Source organism: Thunnus albacares, chromosome 8 (assembly GCF_914725855.1).
Source record: "Thunnus albacares chromosome 8, fThuAlb1.1, whole genome shotgun sequence".
NCBI lineage: Eukaryota > Metazoa > Chordata > Actinopteri > Scombriformes > Scombridae > Thunnus > Thunnus albacares.
The window spans coordinates 21,104,096-21,125,204 of record NC_058113.1 but is presented as its reverse complement, the minus strand read 5'-3'; the positions used below and the strand labels follow the sequence as shown (position 1 = coordinate 21,125,204).

Genomic DNA, 21,109 nt, shown 5'->3' with positions numbered 1-21,109 from the left:
GTTCTATGTGGGGTTTTTTGTATTTATAGTCATTTATTATTATTAAATTCCCAGTAAAGTTGACTGTTCCAGTGCACTTATGTCATTTTATAGAATAAAGTTTATTGTTAAACTGTAAAATATTATGCCTCCATTACATAGCTTTGTCACAAGTGTTTGATAACTGCATTTGAGGGATCATTGCAAAAAATGTGTGTTTATGTATATATTCTGTATATATAAGATTATCAGCTGATATATCGACATCAGAAGTTTTTTATTCCCTAATATTGGTATCGGCCCAAAAAACCCAGTATTGGTCAGGTCCTAGAATAGATAGTAAAAAAAAGAAGATTTTTCCTTTTTGTTTCTTTCCTTCAGTGGATCAAGTGCAGATGTGTTAATGAACGAGCTGGGTCTTTAGTGTTTTATTTAAGATTTAGAGGGACTCTGCGGATCGAACTAGTAACTTGTTCCACAACTGGAAACTACAGAGGAGAAGAGTCTCGCTAGTGACTTAGGACCCTGTTCTGGTAGTTGTACTAGTTGTAGACCTGAATCAGGAGCTGTTTTAGTTGCTGTATTGCAAGCGAATGTCAGGGTTTTGGTTTTGATGCAGGCAGAAACTCTGAGTCAGTGGAGGGATATGAACAGCAGGGTGAAATGTTCTGTAGAAACATGCCAACATTCCTGACAGTCATTTATCCTTAAAGGACAATTTTTCAAGTCTGTCTTAAAACAATTATCATGTCAGCCAATGTAAATGATAGGGGCCAAAATCCACAAGCCTCCTTTTGTGTAAAAATGTATTTAAAAGTTTATCCGAAGCTAATATGAAGCTTCAGCCGTCCAAATGAGTCAAATCAAGTAGATATCTTTCAACCTTTACAGTCATTTTAGTGCCAAAGTCCCTCTTTTTGTTACTATACTTCCACTGCAGCTCAACAGGGAAACACTGTCTGAGGAAACACAATGAGGGAATTTGATGCTAAAAAGACTGTAAATGTGTCAGACTTCCACTTGATATGACTAACTCAGACTGCTGAAGCCTCATATAAGCTCAGATAAACTTTTAAATGCATTTTTTCACAAAATGACTGATCACTTACATTGAAAGCGCATTTGAAGGGGATCTTTATCAAAGAGAAACAGCCTTAAAATTACTTAACTGAGTTGGACAAATAAAGACGACCTTAAATAACTTCACCCTGATATTATGAACATCAAACTAATTATTACCACAAAAGCCCTTTGTTTTCTATTAAAGAGAAGTTAATAGACTTTCTAATAAAACGAAATCAAACACTGACACTGAAAAATATTTAATAGATTACATTTATTAGATATCTTCATGCATTACTAATTTAAAAGTCTGTAAATTACTCTTTTAAGAAATCCTTAATTTCTGAATAAATCACATAAAACTCATGTTTTTAACATAAGACATTTTAAATAATTATTAAAACTCATTTAATTTCAAAATCAAGGATATTTTAAAAATGAAATAAAGTGTTTTGGTTCCTAGAGAAAATTTGTTTTAAGTATGTGACAGTCCTATAAAGAGAAAATGAAGCCACTGAATTTAGGAAAGTTTTAAGCACCAACATAATTACAAGTACCATAGAGGTTTAATTAAAACTAAAAATAGGCTGGAGTGGGCTGGTGCTTCATACAGCAGGCCAGCAGAGTGTAGCCTCACGTGATCCTGCTGGTACAGTACATGAAAGAGCTCACTCAGCAGAGCAAGACAAGTGTTTCCTCAGAAAAACCACATCCGTCTTTTTCAGTGAGCAAACAAAAAAAAGTGTCTTGCTTTATTCTATCGCTTCCTCTGTCTCTCTCTCTCTCTCTCTCTATCTTTTTCTCTCTGTTTCAGTGTCACACATAGACAAAGTGTTATAGCCTACAGTTTATGTAGCTCTTCAACACAAGATTGTGCACGTGCAGACACCCACAGTGGTAAGTTCAACACATGACCTGAGAGGCCAGCTGTGAGAACTGGACGGCTCTGACTCTTCATATAGAATTTGTTTTTCAAGCCCAAAAGAAAAACCAAAAGAAAAAAGTGCCCTCTGTTTATCTGTTTACTTCACCACAGAAATGTCAACATGTTCCTGGGAAAGATTTCTGTGAAGTGCTAATCAAACATAATAGTCCTTACTGTCAAGTAGCCTAATACTGAAACCTCAAGATAAGCATGGTCAGGTTTGCTCTAAGTCAGTTGAGAGTGATTTTGGTGCTCAGTCATCTCTTTCACACAGTCATCTATGCACTCTTGCTGCTTGCTACGAGTCACACACAGGACCTCGGAGGCAGCCCCCCTCAAGATGTTGCTTCCTCAACTGGCCCCGTTTCACGGTTGACAAGAGGTCACGTGTTGCTGCCTAGTTTCTGTGAAAACTGAGCTCAAGCAGAGGCCAATGTGTCAAGACTACAACATGACAGCTGAATGCCTCGTGCGCCTGGGGCTTTTAATTCAGTTTTGAATAAGAGTGATGCTTAAGCGGAGAAAAAAAAGACCATAACAACCATAGGATTTCAAGCGTTTGGGGGAAGATCTGCATACAAATGCAAATCAGCTGTTTATTACTGATTAACTGCTAAAACAAAAATTTTAGTACAAAGCAACAGAAGGAATTTCCAGAGTCATTATTCTGTTTACGGCCAGCAGCGTTTAGACACAAACTGTACAATTTAAGTCACAGTAATCTAGATAGCGTGACAGATAATTGTCTCTCAGCTGCCACACGTGGAAAGTATTTCACACAATGTAATGCGGACAGTGCAGTTAGGAGTAAATAAAACTAAACTAACCCTCAACTATTATAAAATAAATACAAAAAATCATTTACTTAGTAGATTTATGATAAGTTGACTATGTCACTTCTATTTATGAGGGATTTTAGGCTTATCTACTGTATTTGGTATTGTTTAAAGAAGCCTTTTTATTTCTCACTACTATGTGTCATGAGGTTGCGGAGCCTCTCATCAGAATAATTTCTGAGAATGTTTATCGCCTCATCAGCTTTCTGTAAGAACAACAGTTTTGCTTGACATTAAATGAGTGGTATATGATATTTTACTTGAAGAGACCTTGTCATCTAAGAAGGTGGCAAAGGAAGAGAGATGGTTAGAGAGAGAGACAGAGAGAGAGAGAGAGAGAGAGAGAGAGAGAGCGAGACCGAGAGAGAGAGAAAGGAAACATCAGATGTTTTTTTTAAGAGACAAAAGTTCAATTTTTGATGAGACGAGAGATGGCGCCTGTGGAAACAAGTGGAGGCTGGTATGTTTATGCTTGAGAGCGCCATGCACAGAGCCAGGGGGTCGCAACGAATGAAGACACAGGATGAGAGCACAGGGCAGAAGAGGTTTCAAAGACACTGCAGTAAAATGTTAGGGTTTCATAATGAGTCATCATTGACATTTTATGAATAATCCCCTGACACACTTCTGGTCCCCTGTTCAGTCTTACACTCAGAGGGTCCCAGGTTACATCTTGTCTCACCTTCTCATCCACGGTAAGTCCACTGTCAGTCAAACCTTTGATAAAAGTCTCCTGTCATGTTGGAAGTTAGTAGATTTCACAGTAATGTTCCTGTAATCTCACTCGTAGTGAGATGTAAAGTTTTTAGGGTGTTTGTTTTAGCACAAAGCTGATTTTACTCACCAGTACTATTGTATGTTACATGCTTTTTAAATCTGAAATGTGTGGTTCAGGATATCGTGTCGCTTCCCTGCCGAGTTCTGTGTCTGTTATGACTTGTGTGAATACTATAAAGTGCTGTACAGCCTTGTAGTTTTTACAAGATGCACATTTTTTCATTCAGTGTCTGTCTATTGGAAATATAATGTGACCATAATGTGAAACTGACCAATTTCACCTGTTTTCCTCCTCCTCCTTCTCCTCCCCCTCCTGCTCCTCCTGCTCCTCCCCTCTTCATCGTCCTCTTCCTCTTCATCCTCATCTTTTTCCTCCCAGATGCAGCCCTTCTATTATATCGCTTTACTTTTTCTGTGTGATTTCTCTTTCCTGCCCTCTGTGCTTTCCATTCGGTGCAGTGACTCACAATATACCTGGCCTGTAGACCAGCCAAAACTCTGCTGTGACAAGTGTCCACCAGGTACAGTAACTTCTTTCTGTTTTGATAGATTTTGTAGCTTTGATACAAACATCTTATAACTGTAAATATATTACAGGAGAACATCTGTTGCGGCGTCCAGCTGATACGTGTGGGACTGAGTGTAAACCTTGCACAGGTGACCGCTACACCGATTCCTACAATGTGCAGATGGACTGCGATGTTTGTAGAAGTTGCAACAAAGGTGAGTAATCTCACAGCTTTTGTCTTGGGGGCTAGAGTACTAAGTATGTGTGAGAACTGAAGTGTGTGAGAACGTTCATATCATGCAAACTACAACAGTGTCATGTGTGACTGATGATAGCAACAGTACTGAGATACTGGATTCAAGGATGCTTTTTAAGGGTGAATTCTTGCAAATACGAGTGATTTAATTAATAGTTTGAACCTTCCTTTTTTACTTTGCCACTTTGCTGTCTCGTGATGCATGTATAATGAGAGAAATGAACATTCAAAGTCATATCATTATACACAGTTGATTGTTAGTCTATTATCAGATATGCAAATCATCAGATATCATCAGAACAAACTCCCCCCTCTCCCTTCCCCTGTGTGAAACTCTGTAGTTCTTTGTTAATTTTTTGTGTAATTCACGTGTATGATGTGTGTGACCTCAGTGACTTTGTCTTTTGAGCATGATGTGGGAGTGACTTCGACCAGTTACGACATAAAACTTTGACAAAGACAGACTTTTAGTTGTTACTCAACTCTGTTTGCAGGTTCATGATTTCACGTTTGACTGTAGACAGCTAATGTCACATATGTGAGGGGATTTCCCGTTCAGAGTATCATGATGGGATACAGTCAGAGAGAGATGAATAGAAGGAGGGGTAGGGGGTCTAAGAAACCCTCTGTTAACTAGCTCAGGGACACTGGGGTGGGATTCATTCGTAGATAGTCGTGTTTTCATGGTAATAGCATCAGCAGCACAGCCCACCAGCAGTGGTAACGATAGGAGGAGGTTCAAAAGGTAGACCATCGTCATGTAAGTGGAAAAAAAAGAAAAACACAGAGAAGTGGTAAACATCGGAAAGAGCAGCAGACATAAATGTCATGTCCTATGTTATTACTCAGGTCTTTGCCCTGGTACAGGTGAGCAAAAACAGACTGTTTGTTGAATTTTAAATGTCACCATGGAAAACATAAAAGAGAACATACAAGTGAGAGAAAGTATGTAATTTTCAGTCTGAATTCTGCAGCGCAGGTATGTTTTAGCTGAGTCTGACTTCAATGCTTGGGACCAGAATTATCTTGTAATCAAGAGAATATGGTCTAACATATTATGATCCAATGTTACAGCTGTAGAGCAGCTGTAAACAAAACTTTTAAATATGAAAATATCTCCAGACACTCTTTGATAGCTATCTTTTTTTTTTTTTTTAAACTCTTTAAAGGATGAAGGGGGTGCTTAAAAAATAAAAGATCTTTAAATCCTACACATGCAGGGGTTTCAAAACAATCAACGGCTGTGGAAAATAATATTGGTGGAAATGATTCAACCCACACAAAAAACCCCCACATTGCTCTTGAACTTCAACAGTATTAGTTCAAAGTTTATTCATTCATACTTAATTAAGTGTTAACGATACGCAAGAATGTGCAGGTTTTCTGTTATTGTAGCAAGTTGCAAAGGTGGACACCTGCCCCTTTTACAATAATATGTCATCATATTAAATCATTTTCAGTTCTTAAGATCTCTTGAATCTCTGACCTCAAGAATATCAACCCACATGGCAAACTAATGTAACACCACATTGGATTTTCCAATAATCTGTTGTAAATTTTATACTTGAATGGCACCTGTGGAGACATTTGGTTGTCAGCATTATAGGAAACAGCAGGATATGGTCAAGACAACAGTTTACTGCAGATAATAATGTAGTAATAATAAACAAATACTTTTTGATGAAGACACTCAGATCAGTTCATGTATGAAATTGAACCGCTAAGATAGGAGGTTTTCCCAGAAATATGACAAAAGATGACATAAAATTATATCTATTTATGATTGTCATGGCTGCAGTTTTATAAACTATTTTTGGGCTGTTATGAAAACTAGGTCTCTTGTGATGATTGTGGCTCTGTGAGGCTCATATAAGTAGTTCTCTGCTTGCTAATTTGTGAACTCACGTTGATGAATGCATGTTAAAGCTGTCTGTAAGAAAGAAAATGTTTCATCAAAGTGAAATACTGCTTTCACTGAGAAATAACAGCTGTGTCTGTCCCTAAGAAATGGCAGCAGTAGTGATAATATAACCGTCTCATGAGTTAAAACCAGACTCTTACCAGCCATGCCCAATTTCTGAATCATTTCTCATTTTCTGATTCTAGTCATGTTTTAAGGAAATCTATGTGCATACGTGTGTGTTTGTCACAAACAAAAACATAATCAGGAATATGAATATACTTTATTTTTAATAAATAATTAATTATTGTGTTTGGTTGTTTTTTTTTAATAGAAAACATGGAGCCTGAGTCACAGTGTAGTGTCACTCGTAATGCTGTGTGCAGATGTAAAGCAGGCTTCAAATGCAGAGACCAACAGTGCACACAGTGTATTCCAGTACCAACCACCACCTCCAAACCCACACTCCCACCATCCACTACAGGTAAGACACTCAGCACATTCAACCAATCAAAATTGCAGATTTGTATCCGCTAATGTCTGATCAGGGACACCATTTTTCAAGTCTGTTCAAATGCACATGAATTTAAACTCTTTTTTTCCTCATGAACTCATTCCTCAGACAGATGAGTGAAAATAAAAGATGAATATAAGAATATATTTGGACATTGTGGGTAACACATGAGTAACACGTGGAGTAACTTAACACCAGGATGAACGGTTCCCATAAATATTACTATATTACTATAAACAGTTGCTGTAACTGTTCCGGTTCAACATCTGTTGCACCACAACCAACTTCACCTTTGGGTGTTGTCAGAAGTGCGGTCTTTTTCACACATAACCACACTTATCTGTGATGTCACCGTGTATAGGCTAAACCTGTAACCACTAGAGATCAGCAAAAACCCAATCAGTCAGTGTTTCTTTGAAGGATACGTTCACAATTTTATTTTCACAAGTCTGTCTTCAAACAACTCTCCTAAGGCGTTTACAATGTAAGTGATGGGTGACAAAAACCACAGTCCTCATGTTGAGTAAAAATGTATTTAAAAGTTTATCTGTTGATAATATGAGGCCTCAGGTTTCTGAGTCAAGTCAATGTCTTCCACAATTAGGTGAAATCAAAATTAACCACCACACACACTGAGGTGACTTTACTGTGACTTTAGTGGGAGCAAACAACGCGTTTCACCTGTAGCTTCTTCAGGTTCGCTCAGCACAATCGCATGAGTACTCACAGGTGTGATAAATACATCTGAGTCACATGACTAATACTAATACTACCTTATATGTTCCTGTGACCGACCAGCATGTGACTGAAAATACTGGCTGTGCGTGGGGACTTCTGTACTTTGTCTTCCACAGTTACTTTGTGTGTTGTTCCTGTTCAGCTGCAGTGTAACAAAAAGAGGGAACTTGGCACCAAAAAGACTGTAACTTTGAAAGATACCGAATTATGTAATTCGCATTTCAAAATATTGAAATGGTTGTTTTTAAGCTATAAGGTCAACATATTGTTTTATTGTTTGTATGTTAAAACCTGTACTTCTCCCTGTTTGTACTACTTTGTACAATGTGCTTTGGCAATACTGTACTTCAATATGGTCATGCCAATAAAGCCTCATTGAATTCAATTCAATTGAATTCAATTCAATTCAATTGACTTTTGGACAACTGAAGCTTCATATCAGCTTTAAATAAACTTTTAGATACAATTTTGCACAGGAGGACAGTGGGTTTTGTCCTCCATTACTTAAACAATAAAAGTTCATTATGTAGGGATCTCTTAATGGCCAGAATGAACAGGAGGAATGATTACAGCAAGAAAAACATGTGTCAATGTTCATTTGGGTACCTGACTGTTTAAGGACAGACTTGAAAAATTGTGAACCTACCTTTAAGGGGGCCCTGTGGAGTTTTATTGTTAACAAACAAAATGCTTTGTGTGTACCCTTGAGGTCAAACAAAAGAATGCATTTCCTAACTCATTAAACCTCTGCAAAGTCAATTTTAAAACCCGCATTTTTTACATTCTTTCATTAGCTTCTAGCTTCTAACGTCTTCTTCTTCCTTGCCTTTGCTGGCGTACTGCTGCATTTCTTGGTTCAATACCACCACCCGTAGATCACTGCAGTAGTGTAAAACCATTGACAGGACTGTGCATCATGCTTGCATGTGCATCCTCGCGTGTGTGCATGAGACAAACAAAACGAGGAGAAACTCTTATGAAACTGATCCATTGCACTACTTGAGGTCAGAAACTCAACCTTTAAATCATTACAGCTTTTAAGTGCTGTGCATTAAATGAGAGATAGTATGCAGCTAGCATACACACATGACACAAACCTTATCCTGCTTATCACTCAAGTTACTGCTTGAAGGGTGAAAATGACCATGGACCTATTGAAACCACATACATTTCCTTTTTTTTAGATATGGAGCCTCTGAATTTTTTAACAGATGTTATCTGCGGGGAACAAAATAAAATGTTGTGTGAACGATATTATTCACTTGTGTATGCACAAGACAATTTAGTATGAATGAAAACAGAGCTCGGCCTTGCACATGCACACAGGCACCTCAAAACTGACAAAAATCCTTATTTTCTCTTCAGAAATGTAATATAAAGAAATTCTTAAGAGGTCATAGAATTGCTCTCACAAGCTGATTATGCTGGATACTGGATACTTTAAAAGACAATAGATTCAAATAGAAGACAGACTGAAAAACATTTTCACACAAATAATATTTTGTACAGTAATATATGTTCCATCTGCTTCATCTTTTCCACTCCATCAGCTCCATAAAAAAGTGGGTCCTTGTTTCTTTAGGGGGCCCAGAATCACAGAAAAAGTTTTCACTAGAACTGTAACCATGGCAACTTGGCATAGAACTGTAACCATGGCAACACGTTGTAGCACTACATAGTGCTGTAATCATAGCAGCATACATTCAGGAAAGGTTCAGCTGAAATATTTCAGCGCTGACGTAAAACAAAACGACAACAAACCTATCAGCTGATAAAAAATGTTGATAAACTTTGTTGTGACCTCAGTAGCCTTTGTTTACTCTGCAGTATCCATAGAGTAAAGTCACACTGGCACAAGGTGACATGAGCTAATTATAAATCATATTATGTGGTTATAAATTATGATGAGAGTGTTAAAAATAAGGCACAGCAGAGTGAGCTCATTGACTATTTTGAACCATGAACAGTTTTATATTTCCATTGAACTATAATTTTTTTTTTAATGTCTTCTTTTTAGCCTTCAAACCCTCTGCCTCCACCATATTCGCACCATCTCCTGCACCAGTGAAAGGTATGGCCAATGTGTTACAGGTATAGTCAGTGATAATGTCTATTCTGTGAGTTCTTGGATATTAAATGTTCATCTGCAGTTTTCTGTAGTGGTCCCAGTAATATTTGTTGTTAAAGTGTACTGAAGTAGCAGATCACATGACATGGTTAAGCTACGTTTGAGTCAAAAAAAGGTTATGCATGCAGTTTAAAGAACAGTACTTTCTACTCATATCTTGGGATGTTTGATTTGAAAAACAACGTATTTCAATTCAAATTATAAAGAATCTAATTATCTGTTAACTCCTTCTACTCTTTTATCGCTGTGATTGTTATTTGAGGTGGTTTAAGACGCTTCTATATGCCTTTTTTCTGCCTCCTGGTTATTGCAGTTACAGTAAAGTCAAGCCCGCCTGCAGAGCAGCTGCTGCACACTAAACTGATATAACAGCCCACGAGTCGCATGTTTTACTGGCAAGACTCGTGTTTTAATGTTGTTATTCATCGTTTGTGATGTGAAAACGTCAGAGAAATAAAAAAGAAGTGTACGTCCTGGTATTAGTTTAGCTGACTTCACTGCATTTATCACCGGAGCTGAGAGCGTCAGAGTTCAGAGCAAGAAACACAGTCACTCTGCGTCACGCTGCTGTCCTCAGCTTCCATCATCTCACGCCAATTCATTTTGAAAGAGCTCTCACGCACTCACTTACTAACTCCTTCACGCACTCACTTACTAACTCCTTCACTCACTCACTCACTCACTCACTCACTCACTCACTCACTGACTAACTCACTCACTCACTCACTCACTCACTCACTCACTCACTCACTCACTCACTCACTCACTCACTTACACAGTCATTCAATCACAACCACGGTTATAGGGCTTGTCCAGCCAAAAACAAGGAAATGATTGAACTCTAGAAATATACTCAGCTTACTTCAAAAACGTCAGTGATATACTATATGTGGAAAAGTTAAATTACAGTAATCCACAAAAAATGGAAAGATCTCCAGCAATGTGGCAGCTATAGACCCATATTATAGGGAAATGTAGATGGCAAGATAAAAAGTACTACCAAACAAACTGGACAACATACCTCCCACAATAATACATCCAGACCAGGTAGACTTTGTTAATGGCCGATTATCTGGACATGATGAATCATAGAGGCGTTGTCATCAAGAAGTTGGAACAAAGTACACATGTTAAATGAGCGTGACATGGTTAAGGATCAGTGGGTGGAAATAATATCTTTTATAAATGATCTGTTCAATGTCTCCCTGGCCAAGAGCCCAGCCTTGTGTATGTCAGGTATTATCCCTGGTTTCAGTAAACTGTGGTGCCGATTGGCTATGAAGCAGAGTTATTGCGGGACAATGGAAATTAATCACACCCTCATCATTTGAGCACTGGCAGGTTATGAATGAGTCATATTCAGACTCTCGGGACACCAAGACCTGGTCCTGAAAACATAGAGCCCATTCTTGGACCACATCAACAAAAGACGATGTCTATGAACTGATCTCACATCACAGCCATCACACACAGTAAACGACAACAGATGAAGCCTGCCGTCAATATATGTAGATAACGTCTCTTATTTCTGATTAATTTCTTTTTAAAAAATTATTATTATTTATTCATTTTATTGTATTCACTCTTTGAATGTATGCAACTAAACCTACTTTCATCCCCGTAAAAGTACAGTAAACTACTGGCAGCCGTACAGTGTCATTGCTTTAATTTATTTTAACAGTAAGTTGATGTAAAAATTATTGCAGTATTCTGCTGTAAAATATGAGCTTCACAGTTTGATAAAGTAGCTATGCCTGCAATAATATACAGTATTTTTACAGTGTTGTTATTGTAAACTACAGTAACAGTTTCGTAAAGTAAATGTTACAGTAAACAACTGAAAAGTTTTCTTCTTATTCATATTAATAAAAACAAACTATAAATTGCAGACATATACTGTAAATAACAATGTGTCTTTAATCTTAATGGTCCAGTAATGTCCAGTTAAAGTAATCAGCTCAGTTTTACATTTAAAAACACACAAAACTTAACATCTGGCACAAAAGAAGATGAGACAAGTGACAGCTTTAGGGAACTGAACATTTATTAAAAGGCTTTCAAATGTATTAATTAAAATATCCTGAGCTGCCGGCAAAACTTTGCCATGAGTCTAAACAGCAACTACTGTTAAAAAATATAAAAGCACAATTAAACAGATTGAAGGATGTACAGTTTATAATACCTTCAAATGTCCTCTGTTATAATTGGCAGAAGGTCGGCATCCAGGCTTCCAGGCTCATAGGTCAGTGAGTAAGAAAGAACCACGAATAAAGAGAAATAAAGAGAAATGAATCAATTGAATGGCGGAGAGAAACATTTTACACAGGAAGGGCACCTAATTGACCTTTATAAGGAGATGTCAAGTTCTTCAGAAGAGTGCAGATGAGGATCACTGAGAGCCTCTTTGTCTTTTTAGGCATTACTTTCCCCGCCTGGCTTTTGTTCCCCTTTCAGGGTTAATCACAACAAAATCCCTGAAAACTACATGTAACACTTGTTTGAGGAAGCAATGTTGCCTGGAAATCACCTAGTATGTCCCAAGTTTTAGTGCAGCTACAAACTACAATATCTTTGCAGCAACCTATAGCTGCAGCTTAGAAACACACTTGGGTCGAGCTAAGATAACCAATATGTCCCCTCTGTCTTTTAGGGCTCAGCAGCAAACATATCTTAACCAACTTGTTACATATTTGAATCAACTTCAATTGTTATGCACTTTAGATAAAAGGCTATTATTATTATGAAATGCAAGTGGGATAAACAAGGTGTAGATATAGATCAGGCCGGTCTAATGTTCACATTCACTGATATGTAGTTCAAGAGAAAGCAGTCATCCAAATAAAATCTGAAACTAGACTTGCTACTGGAGGTCGGCTGACACGGCTCTGAATTTTCAGGATTATCAGACACTGTGTGAGTTGGTAAAAAAAAAAATACTATGTGCAGTATGTGGCGATGGAGATGACATACTGGATATTAGGTATACATTTGATGAACTATGTGTCATTTAGGCTTCACTCCCTGTTGTCTGTAGGCAATACTACATAAGTGAAATATTAATGCAGTTATACATTTACCAGAAGGCAACTGACATGGATATACATTTCCATGAATATTGGACATCACACATAGTTAGGAGATAACTATCACTTCCTGTGTCCACTATGTGGCGTTAGAGAACACATAAGTCATGTTGCTGTATATCAAGTGTAGACCACAGCATGTAAATTTCATGTAAATTGGATGATGTTTGTCACATTAGGCTGACTTCCTGTTGTCAGTAGGTGGCGCTACACAAGTGGGTCTTTAATGCAGCAATAGATTTAGTTGAGGTCAGCTGACGTGTATATGTATTTTCATGAATATTGGACTTTGCATGTAGGAGATAACTATCACTTCCTCTGTCCATTATGTAGTGCTAGAGAACACATATGTCATATTGTTGTATATTATGTGTAGCCGACACCATGTAAATTTCATGTAAATCAGATGTTGTTTGTCGCATAAGGCTGACTTCCTGTTGTCAGTAGGTGGCGCTATGACTATGACTCAATATGGGCATGTAGTTGTCTACAGGCCTGGACTCTTACCCAGCATGTGACATTTGGGGCAGACTGGACAGTGGAAAGTCAAGTTACAACAGCTTCCTCTTTTATAGCGAAACATGCAAATTTTACGCATCACAGCAACAGCATTCCACAAAAACTAAAAAGCTTTGCAGTGTTGCATCGTGAAGGTCTTGAGATTTTTCTGACCAAATTAGAGGTGGACTTGTTGAATTCTCTAGGAGGAGTTTCAAAAAGTGCCAAAAATGGCATGTTGTCACATGACCTATGACATCATCGTTCAAGATATTGACTATTCCTTCACAATTTAGCGTCACGTTAGTCTGAGGGTTATACCAACCAAATTTCAAATGAATCCGATAAACCCTCCAGAAGGAGTTAAAAAAGCTCACATAAAATACAGGAATAACGCCAAAAAAATTAAAAATGGCCAACTTCCAGTTGGCTGGAGATAGTGAAAGCCATTGTGAAATATGTCCAAAATGATGAGAGCAACGTGTGTACCAGATTTTGTGAATATCAGAGCAACATTATCCTGACTACAGCCTGCCACGCATTAGGGGGCGCTATGGAGCTAAACATGCATGAACCCAATTGCTGTATATTCTTGCAATGTATCAGATCAAAATATTTGCTAGTTTTGTGCATTGTTTGTATCTTAAAGGCCTCAAACATATTCTGATTGACACACAAAATCCATAATGGAGCCCACTGGCCACACCCGAGCCCAGTTACTACAGAACTACAGCCCCACTGTCAAATCTTACAGTGGCCTACTGTTAATGTCTGTTCTTGGCTTTGGTTCCAGAGAGCATCAAAATTCACAGTATTTTACTGTATTTTATTAGTTTGCTTATTAATATTATAATTATCAATATTGTTTGTATCATTTATTTAGCTGTGTAGATGTATAGTTGGGTGGGTGGTTTAAAATGTTATAAGAAATGTCTTATAACTTTCCTGCTGTGACAAATTGTTGGACATAAATATCAATTAAAAAAATGGAATGATTGAACTTCTCTTCCTGTGGATGTTAATCTAAATTTTCCTAACATGTCTTTTTCATACATTCTCACAGATACAATGTGGTACCTGGTGATAATTGCCCTCCTGTGTGTAGGACTTGTCCTCATTGTCATATCAAAGCTCAAGCCCATTCTGTGCTGGATCAGATCTAAGCGAGGTCAGTTGATTATTACACAAGAGAATGTAGCTGATAAACTTGCACCACTATATAAATACAGGAAGTACACTGAGCTTAAATACTCTGTGCTTAAATACTGTTTGCACTTTAACACTTTGATTGTTACCAGATGTTTTAATCTAATTCCTCAAATACCTCTCCCCCCTCTCTTGTTGCCAGGATACATTTTGACTGAAAAACCTACTGCGCTACCAGGGAATGCCACAGACGACGAGGGAGTATCCAAACCAGTCCAGGAAATGTGTGGGAAATGTGAACAACCAATCGAAGTTTGAGTTAAAGACTGTTTAGGGTGTTGAATCTGAACTTGGATGAACAATAAGATGGCAGGTGGACATTTAGTGACATATAGCAGATTCACAACATTTTGTTGCTTTGGACATTTATGTCAAATGGTGCCAAGCGTCACTCCGCTCCACGCTGATGAAAGAAGAAAACATACTGTATGCTTCACGACTGTCGCTGTTTCCTGAGATGAAACATGAACTTTTCATATCTATGAAGTTAAGATAGTAAAAGTGTATAAAAACACGGAGATAAGGAAAGAAACTGAAGAGTGCATGAGTTAGAAATTGTGCAGTATGTTGTTAAATGGTGGTATGTACTATGGTACACAAAAGTTAAAGATATTTCAGATCTTTACATTTATATGTGTATATATACATTGTGCAGTCAGATAATACACGTCACATGTGGATGTTTTATAGGAAATGGAATTTTTACAATAACTTACAAAGATTTATACTTGTTTTTTTTAATTCAAAATAAAATTTTGATACAAACAAAATGCCTAATATTTAGGTATACCATTAAACAGCCACATCTCATGCTGGTAAAAAAAGGGCTGGCAGAGCTTATCAAAGAGTATTTACACAAGATTTAAAAAAATAACTTACAAAGGAGCTCCCAGCTGTGCTTCAATTTAAGTTCAGAGTTTGCTTTCAACAGCCCGTAGATAAAAATGTTACTGCAGAGAGCTGAGATCCCCTCATAGTTTTCCAGGGAAAGATGAATCTGCTCCAAACTCATTCTGTTGTTTCAATTTTACAGTTCCTTCCTTGAAAAGAATGTGCTTAGAAACAGGCTGCAGGCCAGCAGACATGACATCATCAAAATTCCTCTGGGATTTTTTAACGAGGTATCATAGCGCCTCCTCTTTGGACACGTGACAGTCCTTCCCCTGCTCCTGGGAGGGAAAGATAAAGCTGTCAACATCTCCGCTTCTCTCCTCCTCAGAGAGGTGAATGCCAGGTGAGGATGTGGGATGATAAACAGGACAGGCTCTGTCATCTTCTTCTTCATTGCTCACTCTCTCAGCTGTCTTACCCGCCTCAATTGTCGGGCCAACTTGGCCTGTAAACTGACTGAGCAAGCTGAAGATGACCGTCCCCGGGTTGTGTACATGAACTGGACCTACAGAGACATTAACAAGCAAAGAATGCACATAAAGGACTCTTTTAATTAACCTGAAGAAGTGCATCACTATATATTATACAGCATGGGACAACTCATAACATAGCTTCATCTTTTACACTTCCTATTTTCTTCACAATCCCACAAAGTGAGTCAAGTTTTACACATGAAACTCTTCATCTTGCTCATCAGTACCTAGATTGGCTGCTGAAAGGGACGATGGCTGCTGCTTTGCACTGAATGAGTCTCTGGGGAACTGATGAGTTGACTCCTTCGACTTGTAAGAAGCATTTTTACCCCCCTAAAGAGAAAAAACACCCATCAGTTTGAGGCAAACAAGAGAGAAATGATGCCTTGTATATGAATTTCATGATAGAATGAGCATTAGAAGCCTTGAAATTATCTTTACTTACCCTGTTGCACAGCTTTGCGATACCTGGAAAACAGCAGATAAATAAATTAATAACAGAAAGTAAACTTGTACACAATGAATCATCATGTGTGTGATTTGCATAGCGACTGATGGGCTAGACCATTTTTACAGATCTCTGTTCACAGTTTTATCATTTCTAAACTTCTTAGGTGAATTGTTTCTTTCCCAGAAGTGATTTGATTCCCCAAGTTCAGCGTCTTATCAGTCAAAGTGACAGACCATAAACTGAACTTCCTGGATGTAAAAACCATCTCACCATGCTTGAAGTATGTTTCATCCCCGGTACGACGGAAACAGATCAGGATCACAAAGGCAATGCATCCCATAGCAACCACTGGACACAAGATGGCTGCCCGCAGACTGCTGTAACTCTGTTCTGTTTCTAAAAACAAAACAAAAAAAACATCAGTCAAACATGCTGCATTGTGCCCCTTTTGTCTTTGTCTCTCGCTCACATACAGTACACGCCCATGATTTTTTTTTCACATACTCTCACCTCTGTGTGTGCCGTTTCTTGCCAATGTGACATGCTGAGGGTTGCATCTGCATGAGATAAGGGTGAAATGTTAAGTATGTGACCCTGTGAACAAAGGAAGTCTGCGGTATCTGTAATTTTTATGTAACAAATGCTAAACAATATCAATGTAATGACATTCATAACAGTCATTCCAGTCCACAGTTTTGAAACAGTTTGTGAGGTATTTGTTATTTTCTGTATAATGTAACTAAGTACATTTACTCAAGTACTGTAGTTAAGTACAATTTTGAAGTACTTGTACTTTACTTGAGCATTTCCATTTTATTCTACTTTGTACTTCTACTCTACTCCACTACATTTATTTGACAGCTGTAGAATTAAAATTTGACATGAAATAACATATAATAAGCTTATAAAATACAAAAAAAAGTGTTAAAGATTAAACAGTAGTTCCCAAACTTCTCGATAATCCCTGTGTGTGGTTGTGGCTACTTGTCAGGTTACAGATGTTTGAGTTGGCAGTTCCACCAAATAAATAGTTGTTTGAGGCCCAAAGACGAACTAATACTTCTCAAAAAAGAAAAGTTTAGAGAAAAGTCTGAAAAATTAATCAACATTTTTGTGTCAGAACTTCAAACTTGCAAAACACGTACTTTTATTTCTAATACTAAGTTTAGCTGATAATACTTTTGTACCTTTACTTGATCTGAAATGCAGGAATTTTACTTGTAATGGAGTAATTTTACATTGTGGTATTGCTACTTATACTTAAGTTAAGGATCTGAGTACTTCTTGCACCACTTATCTGGGGAAATCCATGACTCACTTGGGATATAAGCAGGGTCCGGCGGAAGTGCTGCTATGCCCTGAGGAAGCTGAGGAAGGTGTCTGTTTATCTTCGACCGGGATTACGGCTGCTACTGGAGGACAAATATGAAGCAAGTTTGGCATTTTTTGGCAGCAGTAAAGCCTAAATGATATCCTGTTCTACTAAACCTTTATTCATTAGAAAGATTGAAACAAACACATCGCACATATCTGTTGAGGCAGAAGCTTCCTCATGCTGATAAGTCATGCCTCCACGTTCCTTGCCCTCATTCTCAGTTCTGAGGTACTAGCACTTGAGGATTTGCAGTTTGGGATACTTTGAACTTGTTCACCACTACATTTAATTGGAAGTTTTTCTTTTACTGTTATTCCTTTGCATTTAGCTGACAGCTGGAGTTACTGGTTACTTTTGAGATGGAAATTTTGCTTTTAAAATAAGATAAGATAAGCTCATAAAATATCACTGCAGTCAGGTAGAAATTAAATATCCAGATGCCTCCAAATGTTTATAAATTATTGATTACAGTGTTTTTTGAAAGACTTTAAAAGTTTTTCATGTAATCGTTCAACTGAACTGAAAGCATGATCTACTGTTTTACAACAATTATTTGCTGATATTCACTTGCATTTCCATTAGTAGGACTTAAAGGACGACTGTGTAAGATTTAGTGGCATCTAGAGGTGAGGTGAGATTGCACAACAATATTACCCCCACCTCACCACCACCACCATCAAGGTGTGTAGGAGAACCTACGGTGAGTGAAAAATGCAAAAGGCCACGGATTCTTATGTTCATGGGATTATACACTAATTAAAACCTACTCATGAATATCATATTACATTTCTGCCAAGTCTGTTCCACTAGATGCCACTAAATTCTACACATTGGTCCTTTTTAAAGCAGGACTATTACTAATACTGGGGTGCTTGCAAATAGTGGTATTACTACTTTTAACTAATGTATTTTTTTCACCAGTGATTGCTTCACTGACATTTCAGCACCACTAACAGTAAAGTACACAGTTCTTCTCTAAACATCCTTTATGACTGCCACACCTGTGAACAACTGATCATTACTGTCTGTGTTTTTCTAACAGTCAGTGAAAACCTCCTGAATGTCTTTATCATGAGGCCACCTGGTGGTTGAGGCCTGTTCACTGAAATATGACAGAGTTGAAGATCTGCACTGCTCAGTATTTACCAGTTGTGGTTTTGACTGTGATCTTGACACAGTGCTTGCAGTTGGCTGAGAGCGTGACATTTTCAGCGCATTCAAAGCCATCCTCACAGACGCACTGGAGATCAGACGTGCCTGTGCAGTTCTTAATCACCTTCAAATGGTAATCTGAGACAGAGAAAAATAAAGATGATTTCATGAATTTTAATCCCAGCAAAAGGTCATTTGAAGAAGTGCAAAGAGAATAAGATTAGTGTCACTATCAATAGATTTCTTATAGAAACCCAAAGATCATTGGTATCATCACAGTCCTGACAGGGACAGATTTAATCATCAGCTAGGCAGAAATGACTCCTTCTACCTTACCTGGTCTGCAGTCTTTGAAGCAGGGGTGGCAGCTGTCTTCACAGTTCATGGTAGATGTGTACCATCCAGTAGAACACGGTTCACACTCTGTACATGATTTCTGATACTCACCTGACAGAACAGAAAGAAACAAATGACGGCAAACCGGATGAGGAGAGCAGAGAAACTGCCCGCACAGGGGTGCATATTAATGAAGGATGTGGTCAAAAGGTACAAGCTCAGTATGCAGTATGCGTCTCTTTTCATCAAGATAGACAAGGAGACGTGCAAAAAAACAGATACAGAGACAGAAAGACAGTTACAGTATGTCTAGCAGTTTCATAGTAATTTCCAATTATTAATCACTGCTGATTCATTCATTTAAAAACGGTGAGTCAAAACTAAATGAGGAACAGACAGAAATAATAAATACAGAGACATATAGAAATAGAAAACACTTTTCTTACCTGCAGGGCACCTTATACACTGTCTGCCACCCATTGGACAATACTCTGTCTTTTCTGTCTGTTAACACATTAATACAATTAGATATGAACCACTATAATACTCCAGTAAAGTCCTAAGTAACTTATCACACAGGTCATGTTTATATATTTGAAAGTTTGAGCTTTTTCTAACACTTGAAAAGCAAACAACACAAGTTTTTTTTGAGTAAATTATGTACAAAAATTCAGGGAGATAAACTGAGCAGGAAGGAAATTGTTACCAGCGGCACGGTGAACACCAATTGTGCAGATAACATCAGGAGAGTTACACAGTATTGCACAAGTCCCATCTTACGGAGAAAAAAGTGAGAAAATGTTAACATGGTTGACAGATTTGAAGTGGTCCGGTACAGTACAAACACCATCTTGAGATGAAGGGTGCGTTTTTAAAAGTTCAATGCACCATCTGATTATTCACATATCAGTAAATAAGGTGTGATATTAAACGATAATGGAAATTTAACAAAACATACAAATTTTTACCTTCAGATATGATGCTCCTTTTGTTCTCTCTCCGTTATTTTGTTAACTTCCTTCAAGGTGTGCCTCTCGCTCTCTTCTTCTCTCTGTCTTCTCACTCACTCTACCCATCCTCTGTGTCACTGTTTCCCTACCTGTTACATCTTCCTGTCTCCTCCGCCCACTGATCTCTATACGCTGCTGCTGCTGCTGCTGCTGCTGCTGCTGCTGCTGTCTTGTTTACTCGTGTAGCTCTCACACAGGCTGGCTGGCACTCTGACTAACGTTTATGCATCAAAGCTTTGTCTCTTTCCATGTAAACTGTAAGATTCTGACGAATAAAAGAAATGTCCTTGTATCAAAAACATGATGGTGACGGTTATGATGCGATTTCTGAAGGAAAAGTATATTTTTAATCATATTTGTGTAGATTAAATTCAGTTTGTAACACATTGTTATAATGGCCTTCACATATTCTAGGGGAATCTGAAAGTGATTTAAAGGGCCAGTTCACTCAAATTACAGAAAAACAAACATTTTCTCACTTATGATATCTAGCAATGCAGACAGTTTGTATATTATTTGCCTATGTTTTGAGATTGATTGATTGTTTTATTGATAGATTGATAGATTGAAACCTTTATTCGCACAGTGGAAACTCACTGAGAGCGAGCTCAGTTTTGTCATCGTGACAGTAATATGCATATAAGTGTGACAAGTGGCAGTTAGGTGATAAAGTTCAACATTACCACCAAGAATAAAAAAAAAAAATGGGTAACACTTTACTAACACACTATACTGTAGTTAAAAGCAGATATGAGGATGTGTTTAACGTAGAGGAAGATGAATATTGTATTATTACAACTGTGTTTTACTATGTTGGCATTCATTATTACTTTATATACCAGAAAACATTTATAAATGCCCACAGGAAGAGTTACAGCTGTTGACAAATGCATTACAGTATGTTATAAACCATTTATTAAATGGTTATATACTGCTTATAAATGCTTAATAGGCAACAAGAGACAAATAAATGATATCAACAGCAAAATATATCAATTAAAACATTCACAC

At 37.7% G+C, this 21,109-nt stretch overlaps 2 protein-coding genes across 5 annotated transcripts; one reads left to right on the top strand and one right to left on the bottom strand.

The window, feature by feature from the left end:
- The first annotated feature begins 1,446 nt into the window (after window positions 1–1,446).
- cd27 (CD27 molecule) lies at window positions 1,447–15,492 on the top strand. Its single transcript, XM_044360229.1, has 7 exons — window positions 1,447–3,497; window positions 3,959–4,100; window positions 4,177–4,302; window positions 6,578–6,727; window positions 9,513–9,566; window positions 14,268–14,372; window positions 14,553–15,492. The coding sequence occupies exons 2-7, from the start codon at window positions 3,959–3,961 to the stop codon at window positions 14,666–14,668; spliced, it is 693 nt and encodes a 230-aa protein (XP_044216164.1). The 5' UTR covers window positions 1,447–3,497; the 3' UTR covers window positions 14,669–15,492.
- Window positions 15,132–20,188, bottom strand: si:dkey-260g12.1 (tumor necrosis factor receptor superfamily member 14). 4 transcript variants are annotated; one of them, XM_044360201.1, is made up of 11 exons: window positions 20,057–20,188; window positions 19,795–19,863; window positions 19,535–19,592; window positions 19,089–19,199; window positions 18,747–18,890; window positions 17,544–17,634; window positions 16,736–16,782; window positions 16,496–16,615; window positions 16,220–16,242; window positions 16,002–16,107; window positions 15,132–15,806 (listed from the first exon to the last, which is right to left on the bottom strand). In XM_044360201.1, the coding sequence occupies exons 2-11, from the start codon at window positions 19,861–19,863 to the stop codon at window positions 15,535–15,537; spliced, it is 1,041 nt and encodes a 346-aa protein (XP_044216136.1). In that variant the 5' UTR covers window positions 20,057–20,188; the 3' UTR covers window positions 15,132–15,534. The 4 variants fall into 4 exon arrangements, with proteins under 4 accessions (XP_044216136.1, XP_044216135.1, XP_044216134.1 ...); XM_044360200.1 differs by having other exon boundaries at window positions 17,544–17,637; window positions 20,057–20,186; XM_044360199.1 differs by having other exon boundaries at window positions 19,795–20,188.
- Between the last annotated feature and the right edge of the window lie 921 nt (window positions 20,189–21,109).